The sequence below is a fragment of the Amblyomma mixtum genome, chromosome 3 (genome assembly GCF_055824585.1).
Source record: "Amblyomma mixtum isolate Tamu chromosome 3, ASM5582458v1, whole genome shotgun sequence".
In the NCBI taxonomy this organism is placed as follows: Eukaryota; Metazoa; Arthropoda; class Arachnida; order Ixodida; family Ixodidae; genus Amblyomma; species Amblyomma mixtum.
In genome coordinates this window covers 12,609,789-12,635,166 of record NC_143014.1, presented here as the reverse complement: position 1 = coordinate 12,635,166, position 25,378 = coordinate 12,609,789, and the positions used below count along the sequence as shown (strand labels likewise).

Here is a 25,378-nt window from a genome sequence, read left to right as displayed (position 1 = left end):
CATCAGCGGTAACTCAGGACGTGCTACGTCCGCCGCTTAAGAACGTGGGTGGCGCTGGTCAATACTCCCAAGGTTAGGTTACTTGTAAACTGTTGTGTCCCCTTATTGCTTTTGTGTGTGTGCGCCCCCGCATCCTCCTCCTAACGACCACTCGCATCCTCCTCCTAACGACCACTCTCATCCTCCTCCTAACGACCACTTGCCCTTCGTCGCACGCTGTCGCCAGATGCCCCCCCATGGTGCGCCCCCGCATCCTCCTCCTGTTTTGGGAAGCCACTCCCTCCCGTGGACGCTTCTCCGCTCCCTCCTTTCTTCGGGCGGCCAGTTCGGCTCCTGCCTCGGTCGACGCTGGTCGCACCCTCATCGGCTTAAAATAAACGAAGTCTAAAAGTACCGTGTGCGTCTTTCGCTGCATTCAACACAGCGACCGGACACGACAGTGGCGACGAGAAAGTGGATTCGACCCGCGCTACGCAACGCTATTGACAAGCCATGGCTACGCGAGGGTTTCCCAATCAGATACCAGAATTCAACGGCTCATCGTGGTCATCGTGGGTTGGACGCCTTCAGTTCTACTTTGAAGCTAACAACATCACAGACCCAGCCTTGAAGAGGGCCAACCTGCTGACGCTGTGCGGGGAGCAGACCTACGATACTGTCTGCGCCCTTATTCAGCCAAGCACACCAGCGGCAGTGTCTTACGACGACATCGTAAAAGCGCTGCAAAAGCACTACGACCCAAGGCCATCCGAGGTCTACAGCCGGGCTCGCTTCCAACGACGAGATCAACTGGGAGGAGAAACTGTGAGCGCCTACGTAGCCGCGCTCAAGAAGCTCGCTGCCGACTGCAATTTTGGAACGCTGTCGACAACAGCTACCGGGCAGGAGGGAGACGCAGCTTCTTCTGCTAACACCACCATGCTTCCCTTGGACGTGATGTTACGCGACAGATTTGTGTGCGGACTGAGTGACGAGTCACTGCAGCAGCGCCTGTTCGCTGAGAAGGACCTCACATTCAGCAAAGCTTACGACATCGCCGTTCGAGCGGAGAGCGCCGGTCACCAGCAGAGAGGGATTCGCCGGAACACCGAGCCGGTACACCAGACAAGCAACCAGGTGCGCAAGCCTTCTGTTGTTGTAAAATCGGTCAAAAAGGCACAACGCTGCTGGCGGTGTGACGACCAACACAACCCCCAGGGATGTCGATTCCAGTCAGCCACGTGTAATTTTTGCCACAAGCGAGGGCATATCGAAAGAGCATGCATTACGAAACGGAGACTTGCCAAGATAAAGTCACCTTCCCAGCCTAATCACAGCGTCAACGCCTCAGAGAATACGCCGCTATCTGATCTCCATGGAACAACATCAGCAACACCATCTGTGTTGTACGACCTGAACACCATGAATCTCGGCACGCGACCGAAGATTTTTACAGAAGTAAGCGTACATCACCAGCTGATTAAGTTCGAGGTGGACTCCGGCGCAGCCTGTACTCTGATCAGTGAGGACACGTTCCGAACTTCATGGCCATCTGACGCACCCGCCCTGCAACAAGACGACACGCACCTGCGAACGTGGTCAGGACAGAATCTGCCACTATTGGGCTCTGCCAACGTGCAGGTTAACTACAACGGCCAGACCCATACGCTACCTCTGCTTGTTGTGAAGGGCACAGGATCAAGCCTTCTAGGGAGAAACTGGTTTTCTCCACTAGGCGTGATGATATGCGGCATACACCAGACGCCGAGCCAGAACATGGTTGAGCAACTGCAAGAGAAATACGAAAGAGTATTCTCGGAAGAGATTCCAGGAAACGAAGGGCCCCCGGTCACACTGGAGTTGTTGGACAACGCGCAACCCAAATTTCTGAAGGCCAGGCCGGTGCCGTTTGCTCTCCGAGATTCAGTTGAAAAAGAGTTGGACAAACTGGAGCAGCAAGGTGTCATCGAGCCGACGCAGCATTCAGAATGGGCCACACCACTTGTCGTAGTTCGCAAGAAGAACGGAACCATACGCCTCTGCGGAGACTACCGGAGCACCGTCAATCTTGCGACTAAAGCGTCCTCTTACCCGCTACCGACACCTGAAGAAGTATTCAGTGTACTGCGTGGCGCAAGAGTCTTCAGCACATTGGACCTCACCCAGGCGTATCAGCAGCTGAAGGTGAGCGAGTCAACTGCTGAATTATTGGCAATTAACACACTGAAAGGCTTGTACAAAGTCAAGCGACTGCCTTTTGGCGTAGCTGCAGCCCCGGCCATATTTCAAAAATTCATGGAGACAGTGCTTCAGGGCATCCCAGGAGTTTGTGTCTACCTTGACGATGTCATCATCAGTGGCACTTCCACTGAAGAGCATGCAGTGCGCCTAGAGCTCGTTCTCGAAAGGCTAGCAAACGCTAATTTGTGCATAAGCAAATCGAAGTGCTGTTTTGCGGTGCCAGAGGTGCAATTTCTGGGACACCGAATTGATGCGGAAGGCATTCACCCTACCGAGGACAAAGTGCGAGCGATCACAGAAGCACGAGCTCCAACAAACAAGCAGGAGCTACAGGCTTTTCTCGGACTCTTGACGTTCTACGACCGGTTCTTGGAACAAAGAGCTACCGTGGCCAACGACTTATACCAACTCCTTCGGAAAGATGTGACATGGACATGGTCGCCACGCCATCAGCAGTCATTCGATGCCCTGAAAGACCTGATTCGAAGATGTACAGTCCTCCGCCACTACGACGAAAGGAAGCCTCTGCTTTTGGCTTGCGACGCATCACCGTACGGAGTCGGCGCGGTTCTATCGCAAACTGACGAGCAAGGAAGGGAAGCTCCCATCGCCTTCGCCTCACGTACGTTGTCGCAAGCAGAACGCAACTACGCGCAACTTGACAAAGAAGGGCTAGCCATCGTCTACGCGGCGACACATTTTCACCAGTACATTGCCGGCCGGAAGGTGACCTTTATAACCGATCACCGACCGCTATTGGGCATTCTGGGACCACAAAGGCCTATGCCACCAACTTTGTCTCCGCGAATGACACGTTGGTGCATCAAACTCTCAGCGTACGACTACGCTCTGGTCTACCGCAATGGGAGTAAACATCAAAACGCCGATGCGCTAAGCCGTCTGCCACTAGACGCAACTGTTGACGAACCATTTCCACCAGGAGACGTTCTGATGTTCGAAGCACTGCCAGAACCTCCGCTTACAGCAGGCACAGTTGCAGCATCTACGCAGAAGTGCGCAGCTCTCCGGCTAGTTTACACAGCTGTTCAACAAGGCAACGTGCATAAACTCAAAGGGGACAACTTCGACGCTTACCGCAGGCGAGCTACAGAGTTGAGCACCCATCGCGGCTGCATCATATTTGGGTCCCGAGTTGTGATGCCGAGAGAACTACGCGCACAAGCTATGTCTCTCATCCACGCCGGACATCGGGGCATCGTTGCAATGAAAAAGTGTGCCAGAAGCTACATGTGGTGGCCTGGCATTGACAACGACATCGAAACAGTGGTGCGAGAATGCAAGCCTTGCCAGAGCAGCCGGAGCGCCCCGCCGAAAGCTCCTGTCCCAGAATGGGAAAAGCCAGACACACCATGGCACACACTGCACATTGATTTTGCAGGACCAATTGAGGGCTGCACTTTCCTTGTGGTCGTAGATGCCTACACAAAGTGGCTTGAGATAAGGCAAATGGGACAGACGACTTCGGCAGCAGTCATTGACAACCTCCGATCACTATTTGCAACGTTCGGCCTGCCGCGCAAGGTAGTGTCGGACAACGGAACACCGTTTGTGTCTGCGGAGATCCTCAAGTTTTATCGCGACAACGGGATCTCATCAGTTACATCGGCCCCCTACCACCCAGCGACAAACGGACAAGCCGAGCGCTACGTAGCCGAGCTAAAACGCGCCCTTGAAAGAGATCAGACAGGCTCGCTGCAGCGCCGCCTTGCGCGCTTTCTCTTCAAGCAGCACACGACGGTTCAGAGCACAACAGGCGAGACCCCCTCGAAAATGATGTTCGAGCGTGAAATGCGAACCCAGCTCACAGCCATCCTCCCCGAGCCAAAGGCAGAGACGTTCCGGGAAGAAAAAGCAATTCCGCGCTGCGGCACGCTTAATGAGGGGCAGCGCGTCCTCGCCCGACAGTTTCTGAAAAAGCCACGCTGGGAGGAAGCTACAATTGTCAGACGCATAGGCCTGCGCTCTTGGCTCGTCAACATACATGGCACAGTAGCACGCCGACATCTCAACCAGCTGCGTAGATTTACGACGCCGTCTGAGAGCTGTCCGCCAGCGGAGAGAACACGTGCACCATCTTCCCACATAGCCTGGCACCTCTTCCCGGAAGAAGAGACTTCGCCCAGGACAGACCTAGGAGACACAGCGAACAACAGCCAGCCTACAAGTGTTTCTCCCCCGAGCGCACAAAGCCAGCGCGCCTCCACGCGTGAGCGCCGACCCCCTGCACGATACCAGGCAACTTTCTAAGGGGGAAGGAAGTGTTGTGTCCCCTTATTGCTTTTGTGTGTGTGCGCCCCCGCATCCTCCTCCTAACGACCACTCGCATCCTCCTCCTAACGACCACTCGCATCCTCCTCCTAACGACCACTTGCCCTTCGTCGCACGCTGTCGCCAGATGCCCCCCCATGGTGCGCCCCCGCATCCTCCTCCTGTTTTGGGAAGCCACTCCCTCCCGTGGACGCTTCTCCGCTCCCTCCTTTCTTCGGGCGGCCAGTTCGGCTCCTGCCTCGGTCGACGCTGGTCGCACCCTCATCGGCTTAAAATAAACGAAGTCTAAAAGTACCGTGTGCGTCTTTCGCTGCATTCAACACAGCGACCGGACACGACAGTCGCACGCTGTCGCCAGATGCCCCCCCATGGTGCGCCCCCGCATCCTCCTCCTGTTTTGGGAAGCCACTCCCTCCCGTGGACGCTTCTCCGCTCCCTCCTTTCTTCGGGCGGCCAGTTCGGCTCCTGCCTCGGTCGACGCTGGTCGCACCCTCATCGGCTTAAAATAAACGAAGTCTAAAAGTACCGTGTGCGTCTTTCGCTGCATTCAACACAGCGACCGCCACGTTCGCCGTTCCACGTTCGCCGCTTACGAACGTGGGTGGCGCTGATGAACACTCTCAAGGTTAGGTTATTTGTAAACATAAATACCCCCGAAAGCAGCAGATCTGACAGCCGTCGCCGTAGCTCAGAGGTAGAGCACCGGACGCGTAATTCGGAGGTCGTGCGTTCGGATCCCACCGGCGGCATGTGGTTGTTTTTTCTTCTGCTTTTCTAATCAATTAGTTTTAAGCGATAACATATTCAGTAATATGCTAAATCGAACAACAGCACAAAATAAATAAATTAATTAAAAATCCCCTGTGCCCCTTGGTTTCTGTGGCTGTTGGCTTCTCTCATATTTATAACGAGCCCCTCATTCCCCTTCCCTTGTTTGCTTAATTGCTTAGCGAGGGCCTCTGTTCTGGCAGCCTTGACGCCATAGGAAGCATAAGAGGGTTCTCACACAGCTTCCACCCTCGCCGTTCGATGACGTTCTACGTCGCATCAGCGGTAACTCAGGACGTGCTACGTCCGCCGCTTAAGAACGTGGGTGGCGCTGGTCAATACTCCCAAGGTTAGGTTACTTGTAAACATAAATTACCCCCGAAAGCAGCAGATCTGACAGCCGTCGCCGTAGCTCAGAGGTAGAGCACCGGACGCGTAATTCGGAGTTCGTGGGTTCGGATCCCACCGGCGGCATGTGGTTGTTTTTTCTTCTGCTTTTCTAATCAATTAGTTTTAAGCGATAACATATTCAGTAATATTCTAAATCGAACAACAGCACAAAATAAATAAATTAATTAAAAATCCCCTGTGCCCCTTGGTTTCTGTGGCTGTTGGCTTCTCTCATATTTATAACGAGCCCTTCATTCCCCTTACCTTGTTTGCTTTATATATCTATAAACCTATTTTAAAATGATGACAATGCGTCTGTGCAACAGCAGCTAGCAAGCAATTCCGTTTTGCCATTGTTCTAGGGAAAAATAAATAGTCGTATGCATTAATGTGCGATTTTGGAGAGCTATAATTTTATCATGCCTTCCTCATAATGTGTTAAGAAGTTTCAGCCTAGGCTATTTCCGGTGATCTGCTAAATTAGGTAGCTGTAGTGATTTCCACATTCGTGTGACCAAATCCTTGCATAAAATTTTGATAAGATGAATCTGGGTGCTCTGCGTTGCAATGCCTTGGGTATTTGAATTAGCCTGATTTGGAAGGGGTCCCATATAACACTGGTATACTCTAATGTGGGCCTCGCATATGTTAAATAAGCTGTAAGTTTAGCAGATTGTGATGCGAGTTTTAATTTTCGTCGTAAGAACCAGAATTTCTTTTTTGCAGTTGAGCAAATCTGATTAATGTAGGTACTCCAACTTAAGTCATTAGCTATTGTTTCCTAAATATTTGGCTCTATGAACTGTATTGAGTTTGGTAAATCCAAGCATATAACTATAATCAAATGCTTTCTTATTCTTGTTAGTGGTGTTTAGGATTTTCATTTTACACTTTTCACACCAGTTTGTAGTTGTAACCAAGGCATCGCTTCATTTTTGATCTTCTTTTATGCTTAGTTCTCGATAAAGTGAACAGTCAACAGCAAAAATCCATACGTTAACTCTTTATGAATATTGGCAGCGTTGTTAATATAGATTAAAAATAAAACTGGTCCCAGAACAGATCCCTGTGGGATGGTGGAAGTTGCGCTTAAGCATTCTGACCTACAGCCATTAATGTCTTTATTCTGGGATCTATCAAGTATGCACTTATCTGTTGTTTCACGTTTGTATTGATTCCTATAAGTTCAAGGCCTTAGACAAGTCGAGACATTGTGTCAACTTTGCCTTTGTTATCTAATGCCCTGGCAAAGTCGTCAGCTGTTTCCAGATGCTGTGTTAACGTGGAAAGTTTTTGCCTGAATTCGTGTTGGTTAGAAAAAGAATGTATTTGTTTTGTCAGTATACAAGTGAATTAATATTGAAATGGCGTGTCCTAGAAGCTTGCAAATGACTCATGTTAGTGAGATTGGCTGGTAATTTTCAACGTTTTGCTAATCTCCTGATTTGTGCATTGGTACTTACCTTAGTTAAATGCCAGTCATGAGGATCTGTTTGTGTTGAAGCGAGTGTTAAAAACAATCAGCAGATAGTGGGCCGTTAAAGTTTTTTTTTAATTGTATAAATGGGTCAGTGCAATTTGCCTTTTTGCACATGCGCCTATCACGAATTACAGTAGAAGCACTGCTGCCAACCCTAGGGATTTCCCCCTAGATATAGGGAATTTTGACGTCATTTAGGGGAAAAAGGATTTTTTGTATAATCTAGGGAAAATTCATTTGCTGGGAGAATTTTTTTCTCCCTCAAATTGTGAAGACAGTACAAGCTTTTTGTTGTTTTTTCTCTACAACTGACGGAGGCCCGCACAACGCCGCCACGTGCTCGAGTAAAGCCTGTTTCACATGCAGGTGAAAACGCTTTGTTGGTGCAGCGTAAAAGCTGTTTAGAGCCATCGCGGCGGCTCCAGCGGTCAGAGCGGCGATGTTCTGACAAGTTACAAATTTTTCGCAGCGCTGCGCTGCTCAATTTTCAGTCGCTTGCATGCATGTGAACCAGCCTTTACACGGACATAGTCGGACGTGTATGGTCCCTGACGTGGCCAGTGGCACCCGCTGATGTGATCTGGCGCGCCACCGTCTTCCCTCAACACGCGCACCCCTTCCTCACGCTGTATTTGGAGCTCGCTGCACGACGTAAAAATTCCTATTTAGTAAGCACATCTGCATGTTTGTTTTGATAACTAGGAAAGAACAAGGGCGGCATTTTTTTTTTTTTTTATAAAGGAGCGCGTGTTGGAAATCTGAGCTAGTCTAACTAAGGGAACAATTCCCAGTTCACCCGCCGCGTTGGCTCAGTGGTTATGACGCTCTGCTGCTGACCCGAAACGAGGCTTCGATCCCGGCCTCGGAGGTCGAATTTCGATGGAGGAGAAATTCTAGAGGCCCGTGTACTGTGCAATGTGAGTGCACGTTAAAGAACCCCAGGTGGTCGAAATTTCCAGAGCCCTTCACTATTTCATCCCTCATAGCCTGTGTTGCTTTGGGACGTTAGACCCTCCAAAATCATAAACCATAATTTCCAGTTCCATCACGACGAACAAAGTGAGTTGAGGTCCCAAGAGGCATACCTAAGCCAATCACTGCTTCACTGTTTTAACTGACTCAAACTCAGTGATGTGATAGCTGCGCCAATTGCGCCGATGTGCGCCAAAAGGCAAAACCTGCTACATCCTGCTACATTTTTGTTATTCTGCGCCAAAGCTGCGCCAAACGCGTATTTTCACATTCCGAAAGCGAAACTAATATCTCGAGGTTGAAACGTCCATGCGCCCCACAATTGCGAGTGACATCAATCCTCACGTCGACATCGATCTTCATCGCCATTGCACACTTTGCGTGTAGGGCAAGTCGAACTACCGGACAGTGACGTGCTTGGAAGGCTGCAGCACAAGTGGGCAGGCCTTGCTTGCTGAAGGGACAACAAGGCTTTCAGCTGCTGTTGACAAAATGTTGCCTAAGGCAGCCAACTAGGCAGTATTTTGCAGTTAAAGACTGAATGATGTTGTTCACAGAAAAAAGGCACAGAATAGGTGCACTGCTTTTTGATAGGCCAAGAAGCCGAAAAGTTGTGCTGTCGTGTACATAATTATTATTCAGTTCGAAACGTTGATAGTGTTTTTTCATTGTTTTTCTGTAAGCTTGTGATCTGCACTCTAGTCATTTTTAAATAAAAGTTCGAGTGAATTCCTTGTTGTCCATTTATAACTGCTGTCCTATAGGGGCTTGGCGGCTATAACACAGGGCTGATTTATACTTGTTCGCATAAAAGATTACATGACACTGAAGTTCTAAAATTAGTTATTTGGGCCAACATATGATGTTTCACAATTGCCTGTAATTTAATTAAATTATTGCCAAAACCACGATCTGATTATGAGGCACGCCGTAGTGGGGGACTCCAGAATTGGACCACCTGGGGTTCTTTAATATGTACCTAAATCTGAGTACACGGGTGTTTTTGCATTTTGCTCGCATCGAAATGCCCCTAACATCCTATTGAACAGCACCTTTTTGTTCCCAAAGGTTTCCTCCTTATTTTACTATTTTACTTCTCGCAAAGTCAATTTTTTCACTTGGCAATGAGCCTTGAGCTGCTCCAAAAGCTTGTTTCCCTGCTCCAAAATTCCCTTTTGGCTGCTCCAAAAAGCTGCTCCAAAATGGCTTCAGCCAATCACATCACTGCAAACTGTTACGTCAACCACCCTCTAGAGCAGTCGCAGCAAATGAACAAGCAGCTTTTATATCGCAGTTTCCGTATACTCCTCAGCGACCTCCAGGCATTCTGTACATGGTATCCTTCGGCTGAAGTATAAACCGACACAACATGAGGGAAAAAAATTCAGTTAATTCCTCATACCGATACATGTTTACTAATATCTTGCGTGCAGTGAAAAAAAAACCCACATACACAATATAGAGCGTTTATTTTGCAATTTCCAAAGAGCACTACGGTTTATCTTGTAGCTTCGTTTAGAAGTTCTTCATTTCAAATTTACAGCTAATTTGCTTACTAACGTCTGGTAATAGGGTAGCAACATGATAAAACTTGCTACTGAACTATGCATAATTATACAATTTTGCAATGTACAACTGAACACTATTTTTCGTTTCTAAGGAAATCTAGGGAATTTTTGGTTGCAAATTGGGGGAGAAGTGGCTCTGGAGGTTGGCAGCACTGAGTGGAAGTGTGAAACAAACTGGCTGCCTCGGCCGTCTGCAGTCGTGCTGATCACTGACACATCTGACAGGGCCGCCAACTTGCGTTGCATATGGCTGGAATTCTCAGTGTATAAACGGAGGCAGCCACGCCTTTTAGTGCTAAAGCACGTCTAGCCACATTCCCCAGGTTTCAGTGGTGTGTGTGTGTGGATGTGAGTAGCAGGTGTAATTGGGTCACTGGGTTTATGGACGCCTCAGTCGCGCTGTGAGTTGGCGGTGGCGTCCGCCTATAAATTGAGACGGTTATCCACATTTCCTTTTTTCAAAACCAAGGGCAGGCTTTGGATTTCGAGGGAAGGAAAGGTGCATAGCTGGCTCCTTGAGTCAATGGACACCTCAGTCGCACTTTGAGGTGCATCGCAGTAGTGTCCACCTGGAAAAAACCATGCTTTCATTAGCAGTGCTAAATCACCAGATATATTTTACTTTTGGTTTGTGCGCTCTTCATGAGATCTTACCCTTGTCACATGGGCACGCTTAACGGTGTTTTTAGCTAGCTATGGTTACTGCTGTTCACGCAGCGGACCAAATCGCAGTTGCGCTGCTAACCATGGTTATCGCAAACCATGCTTGGCGACCTTGGTATGTGTCGAGAAAATGGTGACATCTTTGGACGGTGAGTGCCCTTTGGCATCCAAGTGCAAAATGTGCATTTTGTGGACAAAATCATGTTTCAAGGTCAGATTAAAATAGGCAATTCTTAGAGTGCCGTCCGATGGAGCAGCAACAGCGCACTGCAGCATTGTCCCATGGTGCTCAAGCTATGCATGCTAGCTCTGTAGTGGTGAAAAAAGGTCAGTTCCTGCCACATTGTTAAAGTAGGCTGTGATGTTTATTGTTTACTTGGGGGTGCTACTGCGTGGTTAAATAAAAGGCACGCATGACTGGGCTGGTCAGTGCGTTGTATGGCCCCAACTAGCATGTCGTTATTTACTCTCGGCCAGGAAATGTTCCTGGTTTGGGTTATCACAACTGGCAACGAGCGATAAACCATGGCCGCATCCGTCTTATCAGTCAGTCTTGTATTAGCCTCAGCCATGCCTGTTGTCGGGAAGGTGGAACCATTCGAAACGGGTAAGTTGGATTGGAACGAGTATCATGAACGTGTGGAACTGTACTTCACAGCCAACAACATCGCTGAGACGAAGAAGGCTGTAGTTCTGACGTGTTGTGGTTAAGAAACGTACTCACTGTTGTGGAGCCTGCTCGCCTGTACAAAGTGTGCTGATACCGCCTTGGGTGCAATTTTAGACGCCCTGAACAAGCACTACTTGCCAAGGGTATCAAAGGTGGTGGCCAGTTTCAAGTTTTTTTTTCGGCATCGGCAGGACGTAGAGCCAGTCGACTTCATCACATCATCGCTTCAGGGCGATAAACCCCCATAAATCTTAAAACCAAACAATGCAAAATTGGATCATTTCGTGAGCGGAATCAGCTGCGTCGAAATGCAGACTCGCCTGCTGGAAACAGCAGAGTTCAGGACTGCAAAGGATACAGTCATTGCCATGGAGGCTGCGCGGAAAGAGTCCCATGCATTATGTGCTCAGCTAGCTCAAGCGACGCCGGTGCATGCCATGAAGTCTGCGAGTGTTGGAAAGACCAAGCAGCAGGAAAGTGGGTATTGTTACCGCTATGGTGGAAATCTGGTACCCCAATGCCGTCACATGAGCAGCGTGCGAGCAGAGAGGACACCTGGCAAGAGTATGCTGATCAAGCGTTTCACAGACTGAAAAAGCGAGGTTCCGGAATGGACAAGAGTAGTCCACAGCCTGGACAACGAGCTGGCAGCGCCAGATTACAGGCCGGGGAAGGAGGGGGCATACGGCCTATGCATGCTTCAAGCGGCCAGGCCAGAGCCAGTGCGTGTTGAAGTTTCCATCAACGGGGTGACATTGGACTTGGAGTTGGACACTGGTGCCAGTGTGTCAACTATCAGCGAGAGAAAGTTTACGGAGCTGTTTCCTTCAGCGATGCTAGAGCTGTCAGGCGATCAACTCTGAGGATTTTTTGGTGACTTGAAGTTGGTAGTGGGCAAATACATGGCAACTGTGAAGCTCGGTGTGGATGAGAGAGATAATTTTATTTTTCAGCTCAAGTCCAAGCCTTCTTAGTGTGTACTGCTTTTGTTCGTCATGAAGGGCCCGCATCCTGCGCTGTTTGGAAGAAGCTGGATGAAGGAATTTCAGCTAGGAATCTGCAAGCAAGAAGCAGTCAATGCAGTGACATCTGTGGAAAAAGCAGCGAGCCAGTTTCACGCAAGTACGAGGGCGAGTAAAAAATTATCCGCAGTGTTGGCATAACTCTTCTTGCATTGTTCATACTAACCTCTGTCCTCGTTTATTTTATTGTTATGCTGTTGCAGTCCGTCTATAAAATTTCGATCCTAATTCCTCCATTTGTCTTCATTTTATTGCAGATAGATCATCACCGCACAATTAGAAGTTTGCACCAAAGAGAAACAAGGAGCAATGATCCGATTTTTGTGGCTGGAAGGCATATCAGGGGTCGCAATCCATCAAAGACTTTTGGTTCAATTTGGGAACAGTGTCTTGCCGCAATGGAGTGTTTACGCATGGTTTGAAAAACTCAGAAATGGTCGCACGAGTGTTACGCTTGAGGAAGGAGCTGGATGACGGTCTGCTGCCACAAATGATGACGACATTTAGCGTGCACGAGACATGGCTCTGTTAGACGAGTGATTTGGTGAAGTGGCACATTGTGTGCAAATTAGTCATAGTTCTGCCTACGAAATCATCCACAACAGTCTTGGGTTTTTTGAAGTCTATGCAAGGTAGGTCCCAAAACAGCTCACAGTGTTGCATAAACAAACACACTTAGACGTCTGCCAAAAACATTTGAATCGCTATGGTAACGAAGGTGACTGCTTCATAGACAGAGTCATCACGGCTGACAAAACCTGGATCTACCAATACAAAACGGCATAGTATGGAATGGAAACATCCACAATCGTCCAGCAAGAAAAAGTTGAAAACCCAACCATCCGCTGGAAGACTGGTGCTTACTATATATGGGATGCAAAAGGCCCAGTACTGGAACGTTATCAGGAGAGAGGCACTACAATAAACAGTGTGCGTTACAATGCGATCCTTGCTGGCAAGCTAACGCCTGTAGTTCGAAGCAAACGCCAAGGACTACTGTCGAGAGGTGTTTTGTTGCACGACAATGCCCATCCACATACTGCTGCCCACTCTGCTTTAATGCTCCAGAAACTGAAGTTGGAAATAATGGCTCATCCTCCATATAGTCCTGATCTCTCTCCCCTTCTGACTGCCATTTGTTTGGTCCACTCAGAGAGGCATTAAGGGGCTGTCGATTCACCTTGGACCAAGAAGTGAAGGACGCGATGCATGCGTGGCTCACTGCTCAGCTGAAAACCTGTTTTTGAGGGCATCAGGAAGCTTGTGCAGCAATGAACAGAGTGCGTTGAAAAAACATATTAGAAAATGATAAGTTCAGTTTCCTATTTGTATTGCAGTAAAAGTTATAGCTATATTGCGAATAATTTTTTACTCATCCTCATATTTTCGGAGGGACTGAGCACCTTTGACGGCGTGACCATCCAGATTACAGTGCAGCAAAGTGCTAAGACAAGATTTTTCAGGCCGCGAGTAGTCTCGGTTGCGGTGCGAGATATAGTGAAAGTGGGCGTGATGACGTGCACTCCTCTAAAAAAAAAAACTCTTCATGAAGGCGGAAATGCCTATCAGCCAGCACCTGGTGACCTTCTCCGAGCATGTCCAGTAGACCTTTAAAGTTAAAATATGAAACTAACTTCATTGGAGCAATACACCAATTCATAAGCATGCCCTGCATCACACTTAAGCTTTGGATGTAAGTATTTATTTGTAATGCGCATGTTCAGCTCGTAAGCAATCTTGCAAAAGCTTCACTTCGGAGGATTGATTTAGTTCAATATCATCCGCCTCGTCTGAAGTTTATGTGCTGTACGACTAAAAGTGAAAAAGTGCTGCTGTTAAAAGTGGGGCCTATCATAACGCTAAAATTACAATATGAAGAATGAAATCACCAATAAATAAGCTTAGCACTTTCTGATGTGATCTGCTTGTCTGTCACTCTTCCTCCATACACAGGGGACACAAACATAACTGTGCCATGTGGACTGACACACACAAGAAACTTAAGCATAGAGTTCTTGCTTCACACTTGCTGTGTGCTGAGGTTGAATGGTCTGTAAGCAAAAAAAAAAATGTTTCAGTATTGGCCACGAAAATCCGTTTCTATACAGCGCTGAATAAACCGTGCAGTGCTCATAATGTAAATATACCATGACACTGCAACTTCTGTGCAGTTGATGATGCACCGCAGCTTTGGAAAAAAGTGGCTGTCCTTTGATGTCAGCCATGACTGGGTAACAGCCAGGTCGGAAAATCTTATTAATTGCTTGCACAAAGCCTTCACGGGCTCTATCCAGAGCTTCAGAATGGCTGTCACAGTGTTGAGGGACATGAAGAAATGATAGGCCAGGTCCCTTGCAGAAAAAGCTTGCCTCAGTTGCGTGAGGAACAAAAACGGGTGTATTCCTGGTGGCACTGCAGTGTTATTAGAGGGCAGGCCTGCTGCAGCGGACGACAAAAGGGCAAAAATATGGCTTTGGGCAGACCTTGAAAGATAGAAGAAAACGATTTTCAGTGAATTGTGCTATATCCAGCTAACAATTGGAAGCTCAGTGAGTTGTTTCCACATAATATTCTGGTCTAAAAGCACCACTGTATCATATGGGCTTATTCTACACCAATCCAAGTTGTCACATTGGAATGCAGAAAGAGGAGTCGTATTAGAGGAAGGAGCCATACACATACTAGTGTAAAATGCAACTTTGACCTTAGTCATTGCGACCACATCTGCATCCCTGGCCTTTTGTTGCCTTAGCCACCTGTTCACTTTGTTCAGGTCACACACGTTTTGTCTCAGCTTCTCGTATTCAGCGCTTGGTTGCAACTGATACAAAGAGCAGCCTCTGTCCGAGTTCCTAATATTGAAGACAAAAATATCAGTATGTAAATCAAAGCACAAACTGACAAAAATATTTCCAACAGGTGTCGGAAACATAGAAGTTTGCAATGCTATCAAAACATTAGTTCCTACCAAGTGGGGGCTCTAACTCCGATGGATTTCAACACGACAAAAAGGAAACAACCATCTCCCTCAAGAAAATGAGATTCACCTAAAATTTTCATTAGTACCCAATTGCAAGAACTTCTTGCTGCAAATAAAGTGTATGGCTGCTTGCCTGCATCGGTTAGCCTTCCTCCACTGTCAGTCAGCCTCGAAATCCGTGAACAAGGCACCTGATCCTTCTGCCTCCTCCTGCCCTGGCACGGGCACAGCGCCTGCAGCTGACCCCGCAATGCTTGTGTTTGCAGTTCTTGCAGCTGCTGGCAATGGTGGCACACGCTGGTTTTGGACCTCAGCTAGATGACTGAGAGAAAGCGAAATATTTCAACACATATAACATCGTTAATGCTGTAATGATGAAGGCACAAGAAGTCATTCGTACTAACCTTTTCACGATGCAAAATGACTGAGCGCTGCCGGTGCCATCATAAGAAAACAGCTGCGGCACATAATAGATGTTGTCTGGGTTGGCACTATGTGTTCCTGAAGAAAACAGAAAGCAGACTGCAGTGCTTACGCAAGGGACTCAAACACATACCACTGACAAAATGCTCGGAGCAAAGTCTAGAGTTGTCGGTGGGCATCCATAGTTTGCCGTTGGCGGTCTGCCGGCGGATAGCAACAGCCCACTGTTTTCGCCGCTCTCTGTCCCATGGCACTCTGAACTTCTTGTAACCTGTTTTGCTAGAGTTGCAGCTGTTTAAGGCAGCGCACCACACCATTTCCTCGGGGCTGTGGAAGTCAAAATTCATGTGACAAAACTTCGCCATGACGCAATGTCCACTGTAAGTTGGGCACCACCTATTTGGTGTTGCTTGAGCTAGCTGAGCGCGTAATGCACAGGACTCTTTCCGCGCAGCCTCCATGGCAATGATGGTATTCTTTGCAGTCTCGAGCTCTAATTTTGCTGTTTCCAGCAGCCAAGTCTGCATTGTGACATCACTTATTCCGCTCACGAAACGATGTGAACTTGGGCAGTCATCGGCAAGCTTCTTCAGTGATGTGATGAAGTCGCTGACCAGCTCCCCGTCCTGCCGATGCTGAGAAAAAAAAAACTTGAAATGGACACTGTCGGCAAATAGTGCTCGTTTAGAGCGTCTAAAATTGCAGTCAAGGTGGTGTCCGCATGCTTTGTAGGGGCGAGCAAGCTTCGCAGCAGCGAGTATGTTTCTCAACCACAACACATCAGAAACACAGACTTCTGCTTCATGCGGCGATGTTGTTGGCCGTGAAGTACAGTTCCACGTGTTCACGATACTCAGTCCAATCCAACATACCTGCTTTGAATGGTTCCACCCTCCCGACAACAGGCATGGCTGAGGCTGACACAAGGGGCACTGATACGACGGATGCAGCCATGGTTTATCGCTCGTTGCCAGTTGCGATAATCCGAACCGGGAACATTTCCCGGCCGAGAGTAAATAACAACATGCTAGCTGGGCCATACAACACACTGACCAGCCCAGTCATGCGTGCCTCTTATTTGCCCACACAGTTGAACAATGAACATCATGGCTCGATGTGCACCTACCTCGGTCTTCATACCAGTCATCATTAAGCCCTAGAAATCCACCACTTACTAGGTGCTGCCCTGGACACACCATCCTCGCCAGAACCAAGGGAAGCAAGGCAAAGAAAACTTGTTCCGCAGCGACAACTCCGCACTTAGCTATATTGAGCAGGTCTCTCCATCCAGCGCAGTACCCTACCAGGCAGTTTCCAGTGTTGTATGCCAGGTGGCAGCACAAGAAAATGTAAAAGGTGGATTGAAACTGATTTTCTTGAGATGCATTCACATCGCATTGACAGCACCCTCAGCGCCAAGTCTTTTGAGTGAAAATGACAAATAGTCAATGATGGTTGTCATCGCTTGTGAACTTAACAGAATATTGTTACTCTTGTCATTTCTTTTACGTTGCTGCACTAAAGAATTGGAGTTCTTGAGTATCAGCTATGCTTTGCATGTTTCTTATTAGAGCAGGATACAACTTAAAAAAACGGCAGTTGCTAACACTAGGCCGTGGTCCGCAGCGTCCTGTATTGCTCCGCTGGCCAATCGCAACTGTAAACGAAATCAGCTTTTTAATGCTTGACTGTATCAAACAATCCACGTGTCAAAATCCTAGAGCTTATAATTTTTTTCTTGTGATGAGCTTCTTGTTTACGTAACAAGAAACATTTAAGCAGCGGACTACTTCTTTGTCGTGGAGGAATTCTGTGCGCGGAGGCTGAATGTGGGTGGAGCTTCACGGCTCCGACTATAAGACCTTTCTTCTCGTCCTCAGGAAGAAGAGGACATCATCGGCTCCTATTGGCGTCGCCAGACACCACTTCGTGCTCCAACTTTCAGCAGTGCCTCAGAGTCCTTGAGTTGTAAGGTGTTTCCGTCATTTGCAGCCACTGTTTAACTTGTGTGGAAATGGTCTTGTGTTTGTAAATTCAAGATACCTGTCCTTGGATAAAACAAGGTGCTTTGCTAAGCCTATTCTGTTTGGACTGACTCAGTGCAGTAACTATTTGTAAGAAGCTCAGTGTCATAGTTTCAGTAAGTGGCAATGGCAGCCTAATTTTATTAGCGGATAAAATACAGATGCTGAGGTGTCAAGAGCACCAGGTGTATAAAATTATCCTTCATGTCAGCGACCATCATAATCTGTAATGGAGCTTTGAAGCAGTAATGTTGCATTCCTTTTCTTTTTTTGTGAAGCTTTGATGGCATACGAGTTTCTCAGTGAGCATCTTCTCAGGGGTCTGTTTCTGGTCAGAATAGACTATATAGCAGCAGCACTCTATGTGGTGGTTCGTTCATTTTGCTATTCAGCACACGGGAGCAGATTCAAGCCCAGCCACAGTGGCTGAATTTTGATGTAGACGCTTGTGTTTTGGTGCCTGTTCAAGGACCCCACAAGTCAAGTAATCTGGAGAGCCCACAGTATTGCTTTGACACGTTATTTATGTGTTTATTATAACTCAAGGGTTTAAAATCCTTCACTTATTGATAAACCATGCAGCAAAGTAGCTCCAGTCTGTTCATAAATTTTGCTGCTTGTAAGGAAACATGCAGTTGTCGTGCCTTTTTGAGCTGTTATTGTCCGTATGCTTGGCAGAGGTATTCGGGGTATTGAATGGAGAACTAGGTTGAGAATTTATTATAGAGAAAACCTCTCATTTCTTATGGTATTGTCCCCGCAGGGAGGCGTCTGCAGCATGCAGACGTTGGTGAGTGGCGACACCACGGGGTTAACCCGAGCATCCGCAGGGACATCCCCGCAGGGGGATGATGGTGAACAATGCGTCACCACGGACCCGAGCATCCGCGCTTAGCCGTGCGTGGCATCGCCGTGTCCGGGGAAAAGGGGATCCTGGTGGTTGAGCTGATGCCGAGCGTTTGGACCCTTAAGGCCCCTCGGCGGAGGCAACACACCACTTTGGCCCCAGCTTCCTGTAGACGGCACCTCCGGCCTGACCCGACCGGGGGAAAGCGGCAGTCGCCTTTTCCTGTTCTCCTCTCCATCTTTCACTTTCCTATCTCCTTTCTTACAACTCTCCTGTATCCTCCTCCCTTCTTGGTTTTTTCCTCTTTTTCCTGGCGGCGAGGGTTAACCGTGTGTGACCAACTACCCTGTGTTGAGTCATATTAGGTTATAGTTAAGGTGTACAGCTGGCGTGGGCAGGACTTTCTTTCAAGTTCCTGTCGCGTCCCCTTGTTGGACTCCATGGTGGGTGGCTGGCACCATGACCGAAAAACATCAATTTTTTATGGCTCCCCCCCTTTCCAAACCTGATCGCTCTCTTAAAAGAGTGCGGAACGAAGCAGAGAACTTTTTTTCCAAAAAGAAACCAACATTTGCCAAATTCCATGTCATCCACAGTGAAGTTCAAGATAAACAGGCCAGAATTCTATCCCCCTTCATGGTATCGAAGTGCTTAACAGAAGCTTTGGGCCCCGGCTACAAAGTATCCAAAATGACCAGTGGCGATTTATTGCTGGAACTCCGAGAAAATGTCCAAACCACCAAACTCTGTAACATAGTGTCTATTGGGGACACACCTGTCTCCATCACTGCACACCGATCCCTCAACACTGTCCGTGGCGTCATCTCAGAAAATGATTTTCTACACCTTACCGAGAAAGAAATGCTGGAAGGGCTTTCCGAGCAAAATGTCATTGATGTATATCGAATCAAGATCCGCAAGGACAACAAAGAAATAGATACCAAACACCTAGTCCTGACTTTTAACACATGCACATTGCCCGAAACCATCGACGTTGGATACCTCAAAGTAAATGTAAGACACTACATCCCTAACCCCCGAAGGTGCTTTAATTGTCAACGGTTTGGCCACGGATCGCAGAGTTGCCGCGGCCACAAAACTTGTGCGAAATGCGCGTCGAAGGAACACCATTCTGAGGAATGCGACGCAGCTCTACGCTGCGCTAATTGTGAAGGAGAACATGCTGCGTACTCCAGGGCGTGTCCGTCCTGGAAGAAGGAAAAGGAAATCATCACCATTAAGACCAAGGAAAACATTTCATTCAAAGAAGCCAGAAGGCGTTTTGCACTGACAAATACATTCTCTTTCACAGCCAAACCAAACTGTGCTGACGTGGCGCGCAGGGGCGGTGCACCACGCAGCACTCCGGCATCTGCCGCGGCCACTCCCACCGCGCCTGTGGTAGTGCCATCAACGCCCCAGGCAGAGACAGCCAAGGCTGCTCTGCCAACTCCAAGCCAGGGAGTGCCGGCCCATGGGCCAGCATCCCGCAGGACTTCCCCCCGTCGGGGGAGGCCTGACACCAACACATCCGCGGCTTCGCGGTCCTCCAGCACCTCTGGTGAGGTGATGGATACAACTACCACTCCGCCCGCTTTACGGCGGCGGACCGGCTCTCACGAGCGAAGAAAAGATAAAACCCCGGTAACGGGCCCAGAACAGTAAATTCCTTCAGTTCCATTCACACCCAAAAAAACAAACATGATATTTGCGATTCAATGGAACTGTAGAGGAATGTTAAGGAACTACAGTGATATAACACATATTCTAGGGTCCGTGATGCCTCTAGCTCTATGTCTCCAGGAGACCAATCTTGGTCCACAACATTCAAATATCTTAAAGCATTATACAACTTTTAGGCGTGATCGCGAACATGCAAGTAGACTCTCGGGAGGCGTCGCAATCATCATCCAAAGCGGCGTCCCGGCTCAAGAAATCAAACTGAAAACAAAACTTGAGGCGGTTGCGGTTAGCGTCATCAGCTACAAAACCATAACAATATGTTCTGTATATCTTCCCCCACACATCACATTAACATGCCAAGATCTAGAAGGCCTGATCGATGAACTGCCGGAGCCATTTCTGGTAGTTGGCGATTTTAACGCTCACTCTCCGTTTTGGGGAAGCGAACGCTGCGACTCTAGAGGCCAAACAATCGAAGATTTTATACTTTCGAATAATGTCTGTCTTTTAAATACGGGAAAAGCCACATATTGCTGCCCAAGCTCAGCAAAAATGAGCTCTCTCGATTTAGCCTTCGCATCACCATTACTTTTTAACGATTTTAAATGGGATGTTTTAAATGACCCCATGGGCAGCGATCACTTACCTACCGTCATCAGGCTCTCATCATCCACTCCAATCATCCCCACAAGGCCACGGCGCTGGAAAATTCAGCTTGCCGACTGGTCACTCTTTACAAAAAGTGCCACTCTGGAAAAGGAATTTTGTGACGACCTTAGCACAGATGAAATTAATCAGAAGTTTACTGAATGCATAATATCGGCCGCAACACTCGCTATACCACAAACAACAGGACTTGCACAAAAGAAACACAAAGTATGGTGGACAAAAGAATGCACATTAGCAAAAAAACAACAAAACAAAGCCTGGAGCGCTCTGCGTCGATATCCCACTGCAGAGAACTTACTTACCTTTAAGAAGGCAAAAGCCAGAGCGCGGTATGTCCGAAGAAATGCAGAAAAAACCTCTTGGCAGAAATATGTCTCCTCAATAAACAGCTCAACAACATCAAAGAAAATGTGGGAAAAAGTGCGTAAATTTACTGGTGACCATACCCCTTTCACACTTCCTCTCTTGACAGCACCCGGGACACAAACATCTTTAGAAGAACAGGCCAACATACTGGGCGAGCATTTTGCTGAGATCTCAAGCTCATCCAACTACACAAGCACATTTCAAAAACACAAAGCAATAGCTGAAAAACAAAAATTTCCATCTGGAGCAGGTGTTCATGAGGATTACAACCAGCCTCTCACACTACAAGAAATAAATAAGGTATTATCTTCTGGAAAAAAGACAGCACCAGGACCAGACAACGTGCATTACGCTATGCTTGCACATCTCTCCGAGGCTGCTGTAGAGGCACTGTTAAAATTTTTTAATAAAATCTGGATAACTGGAAATATACCTGACGAGTGGAAAAAAGCAGTCATAATACCCTTTCTCAAACCCGGAAAACCACCAACAAGTCCTAGCAGTTACAGACCAATAGCCCTCACCAGCTGCATTGCTAAATCTTTCGAAAGTGTAATAAACATTAGACTGACCTTCGTACTTGAATCTCGGCAACTACTAGATAAACACCAATGTGGGTTTAAGAAAACGTGCTCCACCACAGATCACCTTGTCCGCCTAGAAAACACCATCCGGGAGGCGTTCATCCACAAGCAGCACTGTATTGGGGTCTTCTTCGACCTGGAGAAGGCCTACGATACTACGTGGAAGTTCGGCATCCTCCGTGACCTAGCAGAGCTAGGTATCCGCGGCAGGATGTTGAACTGCTTGAACGACTTCCTGGCTAACCGCACATTCCGAGTCCGCCTAGGAGCAACTCTCTCCATGACTTTCACCCAAGAGAACGGCGTACCCCAGGGGTGCATTCTAAGCACGACACTCTTCATAATAAAAATGAATTCCTTAGCTAAAGAAATACCCAAGTCCATAATGTATTCAGTTTATGTAGATGACCTACAAATAGCATGCACGTCCTCCAGCATATCAACCTGTGAGAGACAAATACAAATCACACTAAATAAACTAGGTTCTTGGGCAGACAAAAATGGATTTAAATTTTCCCCTCAAAAAACAGTAGCTGTTCTTTTCTCATTGCGACGAGGCCTACAGGTCGATCCCAGTCTATACCTGAATCACACTGCGCTACCAATTAAACAAGAACACAAATTTTTAGGCCTAACTTTCGACAAGAAACTCACATTTCTACCACACATTAACAACCTTAAAAAGAAAGCTTCTCAAGCCCTCAATGTCTTAAAAGTGCTCTCACGGAAGCGGTGGGGGTCCGATAGAGCAAGCCTTTTACAAATATATCGCTCTCTGGTGCGCTCCAAGCTGGACTACGGGTGCATAGTATATGGCTCGGCAAGAGCATCCTACTTGAAAAGATTAGACCCCATTCATAATCTTGGTCTCCGCCTATCATCTGGAGCATACAGAACATCACCAGCAGCCAGCCTATACGTTGAAACTAATGAGCCCGCTCTTGAGGACCGAAGAATCGCACTAACATGCACATACGTCTTAAAAATCCGTTCTCTTCCGAAACATCTCTGCCATCCAGTTGTCACCAAGTGCCCATCTAAAAGATTATTCATCAACAAACCACGTTCTATCAGGCCATTACTACTGCGCTTTGAAGATAAATGTGAAGAGCTAACAGTACTAGATGCCCTACCGAATATTGCACAAAGGAATGAATATTTGCCACCATGGTACAGCCTGCCTTCAGTATGTGACTTCACAATGACACATTTAGACAAAAAGCAAACGCCAAACGAGTACATATTACAGGAATTCTTTGCACTACAAGAAACGTATGACACCTACATTGAATTTTATACCGATGGCTCAAAAACAGAAAGTCATGTTGGAAGTGCAGTAATCCAAGAAAAAAATAAACAGATAATACGACTACCAGAATGCGCATCAGTTTTTACTGCTGAGTGTTATGCCATCTTCATAGCTGTAGAAAAAATAGTAAGAGAGAACATCAAAAATAGCATCATTTACACCGATTCCCTCAGTATGCTCAAAGCACTGCACTCCAGGAATGCTACTGAACCCATAATAGGAAACATCATACATAACATAGTTAAAATCACAAAACAAAAGCATAACACTAAATTCTGCTGGGTTCCTAGCCATGTTGGAATTGTAGGTAATGAGAAAGCAGATGTATGTGCTGCACAAGCCCGGAATGGCCAAATAAAGCAAGTGAACATACCGCACAGGGATTGTTTAAAGTTTATCTACAGTAAACTCAGAAATAAGTGGCAGGCAGAATGGGAAGAGCACGCAAACAACAAATTACATTCTGTTAAGCCCATTTTAGGGGAATGGCAATCGTGTAGGCATCAAGAACGTTTTATCGAAGTTATTTTATGTCGGCTCCGCATTGGACACACCCACCTCACGCACAACTTTCTGCTAACCAAACAAAACAAACCTCTCTGTGACATGTGTGGTGCTGAACTCACAGTGAACCACATTTTAATTTCATGTATAAAGCTAGAAGAGCTAAGAAAGAAATATTTTACATTTTACAGGGAAACCATCCCATTACACCCCATGTTACTTTTAGGTGATCGAGCACTGGTTGACATCTCATGTATTTTTAGGTTTCTCAAGGAAGCAAGCATTTTAAACAAACTCTAAGTATAGAAAGCTTCACCTTTAACAAAAACTCTAACCTTGTGTTTGGCGCATCATAGCCTGAGTTGCTTTTGCGCCATTAAAATCAATATAACTAACTAACTTATGGTATTGCCCTGCCAATTAGGATGAACTACAGTGCACGTTTCAATATCTGAGCAAAGTGCACTGGAAGGCTTTAAAATTTATTGAGGATACTACTGTATTTACTCGCATATAGGTCGACCCCTATACATTGGGCCTGCCGAGAAATGAAAATTATTTAAATATAAGTCGACTCGTATCTTTCTAAAAATGGAAGAACATGCACACAACAAACCTTTATTCACAATAAACTTGGCCAGTAAATACCGCTAGTCGCTGTCACAAGCCACATCCTCGTCGGAACTGTCAGGAAAGTTTCCCTCTAAGGATGCTTTGCAGGCGGCCTCGGCGTCCCAAATGACGTCATCCTCGCTGCCGTCGAGTGCGTTAGAAATGCAGCATTTTTTGAACCCTGTCCTGGTGATCTCTGGTGGAAGGTCCTCCCGCGCATCCTTGACCCATGTTGCCACTTCGCTGAGCAGGGCCTTCTTGCGGCGTCCCATTGGCATCATGGATGCGTTGTCCTTCGCGAGCCATTCCCTGTAATATTTGGCAACGCGGTCCTTGAAAGGCACGGTGACATCCAGGGGTTGTAACTGAGATGTCTTACCGCCAGGTATGACGACCAGGTTTGTGCGTGCAGGGCTTCCTTGACGCCTGGGCAAATGTGGCCTCTGAACGAGTCCAAGATGAGCATGTTTGGAAGTCAGCACCTGGTCACTTCATCCAAACAGTCTGGAACCATCCTTTAACCATCTCCTCGTTCATGAATCCCTTCTCATTGGCGCGGATGATCACTTTTTTCGGGAATGGTTCATTCTTTGGAATTGTCTTTCGGCAAAACACGATGTACGGCGGCAACTTCCAGCCATCTGCAGTGCAGCACAGAATAACAGTAAATTGCGTATGCTCGTGGCCAGTCGTGAACAGGCGCATGTCTTTTGCCCCCTTCGTTGTTATGGCGGTACGGCTGGGCATGTCGAAGTGGACCGGTGTTTGGTTGGCATTCCCGATCTGGCCAAGGCTATAATCCTTTTGATGCCAGAGCTTTAAAACATAGCGCTGGAAGCGCTGGAATTCGATCAGCTGTTCCTCGTACTCTGCTGGCAAACGCTGGCAGATGGTCGTTCTACAACGAAGGGAGAGTCCGTTGCGCCGCATAAACTTTTGCACCCAACCCCGACTTGCTTTTAAACGTTGACTGACCCATCCCATCTCGCTGCGTCAATTGCCGCATTTGTATGTCCTCACATGACACCTGGAGAGCCTTCGCATGCTCCTCTTCCACATGAAGCCTTAGTTCCTCTTCGAGAGCTTCATACCTCCCGGTTGCTGACCCGTGAAAAGCACAATGCCGCCCGTCGCTAGCAAACAGTCGGTCCCACTGTTTCTGCCAACCCCTTATCAACTTTTCATTTATGTCAAACTCGTACTCAGCGGCGCAGTTGTTCGAGTTCTCCGCAAAAAAAGAATCACTTGTCGCTTGAAGTCAGCGTTGTAGCTCTGTCGGCGTGACATCGTTGCTCAAGCGCACAACTGCGAATGCGATCGCAAAACGGTAACGCA

At 47.4% G+C, this 25,378-nt stretch overlaps 2 protein-coding genes across 10 annotated transcripts in view; one reads left to right on the top strand and one right to left on the bottom strand.

The window, feature by feature from the left end:
* LOC149349237 (uncharacterized) overlaps positions 1-25,378 on the top strand; it is a 51,292-nt gene that overhangs the window by 4,136 nt on the left and 21,778 nt on the right. For all 4 annotated transcript variants that reach the window (XM_089578172.1, XM_089578171.1, XM_089578170.1 and 1 more), the window contains one exon: positions 17,326-17,413. In XM_089578172.1, coding sequence (XP_089434298.1) covers positions 17,326-17,413 — 88 coding nt within the window. The remainder of the gene's footprint in view (positions 1-17,325; positions 17,414-25,378) is intronic.
* Positions 19,093-25,378, bottom strand: part of LOC149349236 (uncharacterized) — a 59,364-nt gene continuing 53,078 nt past the window's right edge. For 4 of the 6 annotated variants that reach the window (XM_089578162.1, XM_089578165.1, XM_089578164.1 and 1 more), the window contains one exon: positions 19,093-20,749. Coding sequence is in view for 2 of the 6 variants with exons in the window: in XM_089578166.1 (XP_089434292.1) it covers positions 20,726-20,749 (24 nt within the window). In the remaining 4 variants the exon portion in view is untranslated. The remainder of the gene's footprint in view (positions 20,750-25,378) is intronic. The other 2 variants (XM_089578163.1, XM_089578167.1) reach the window with 1 other exon arrangement.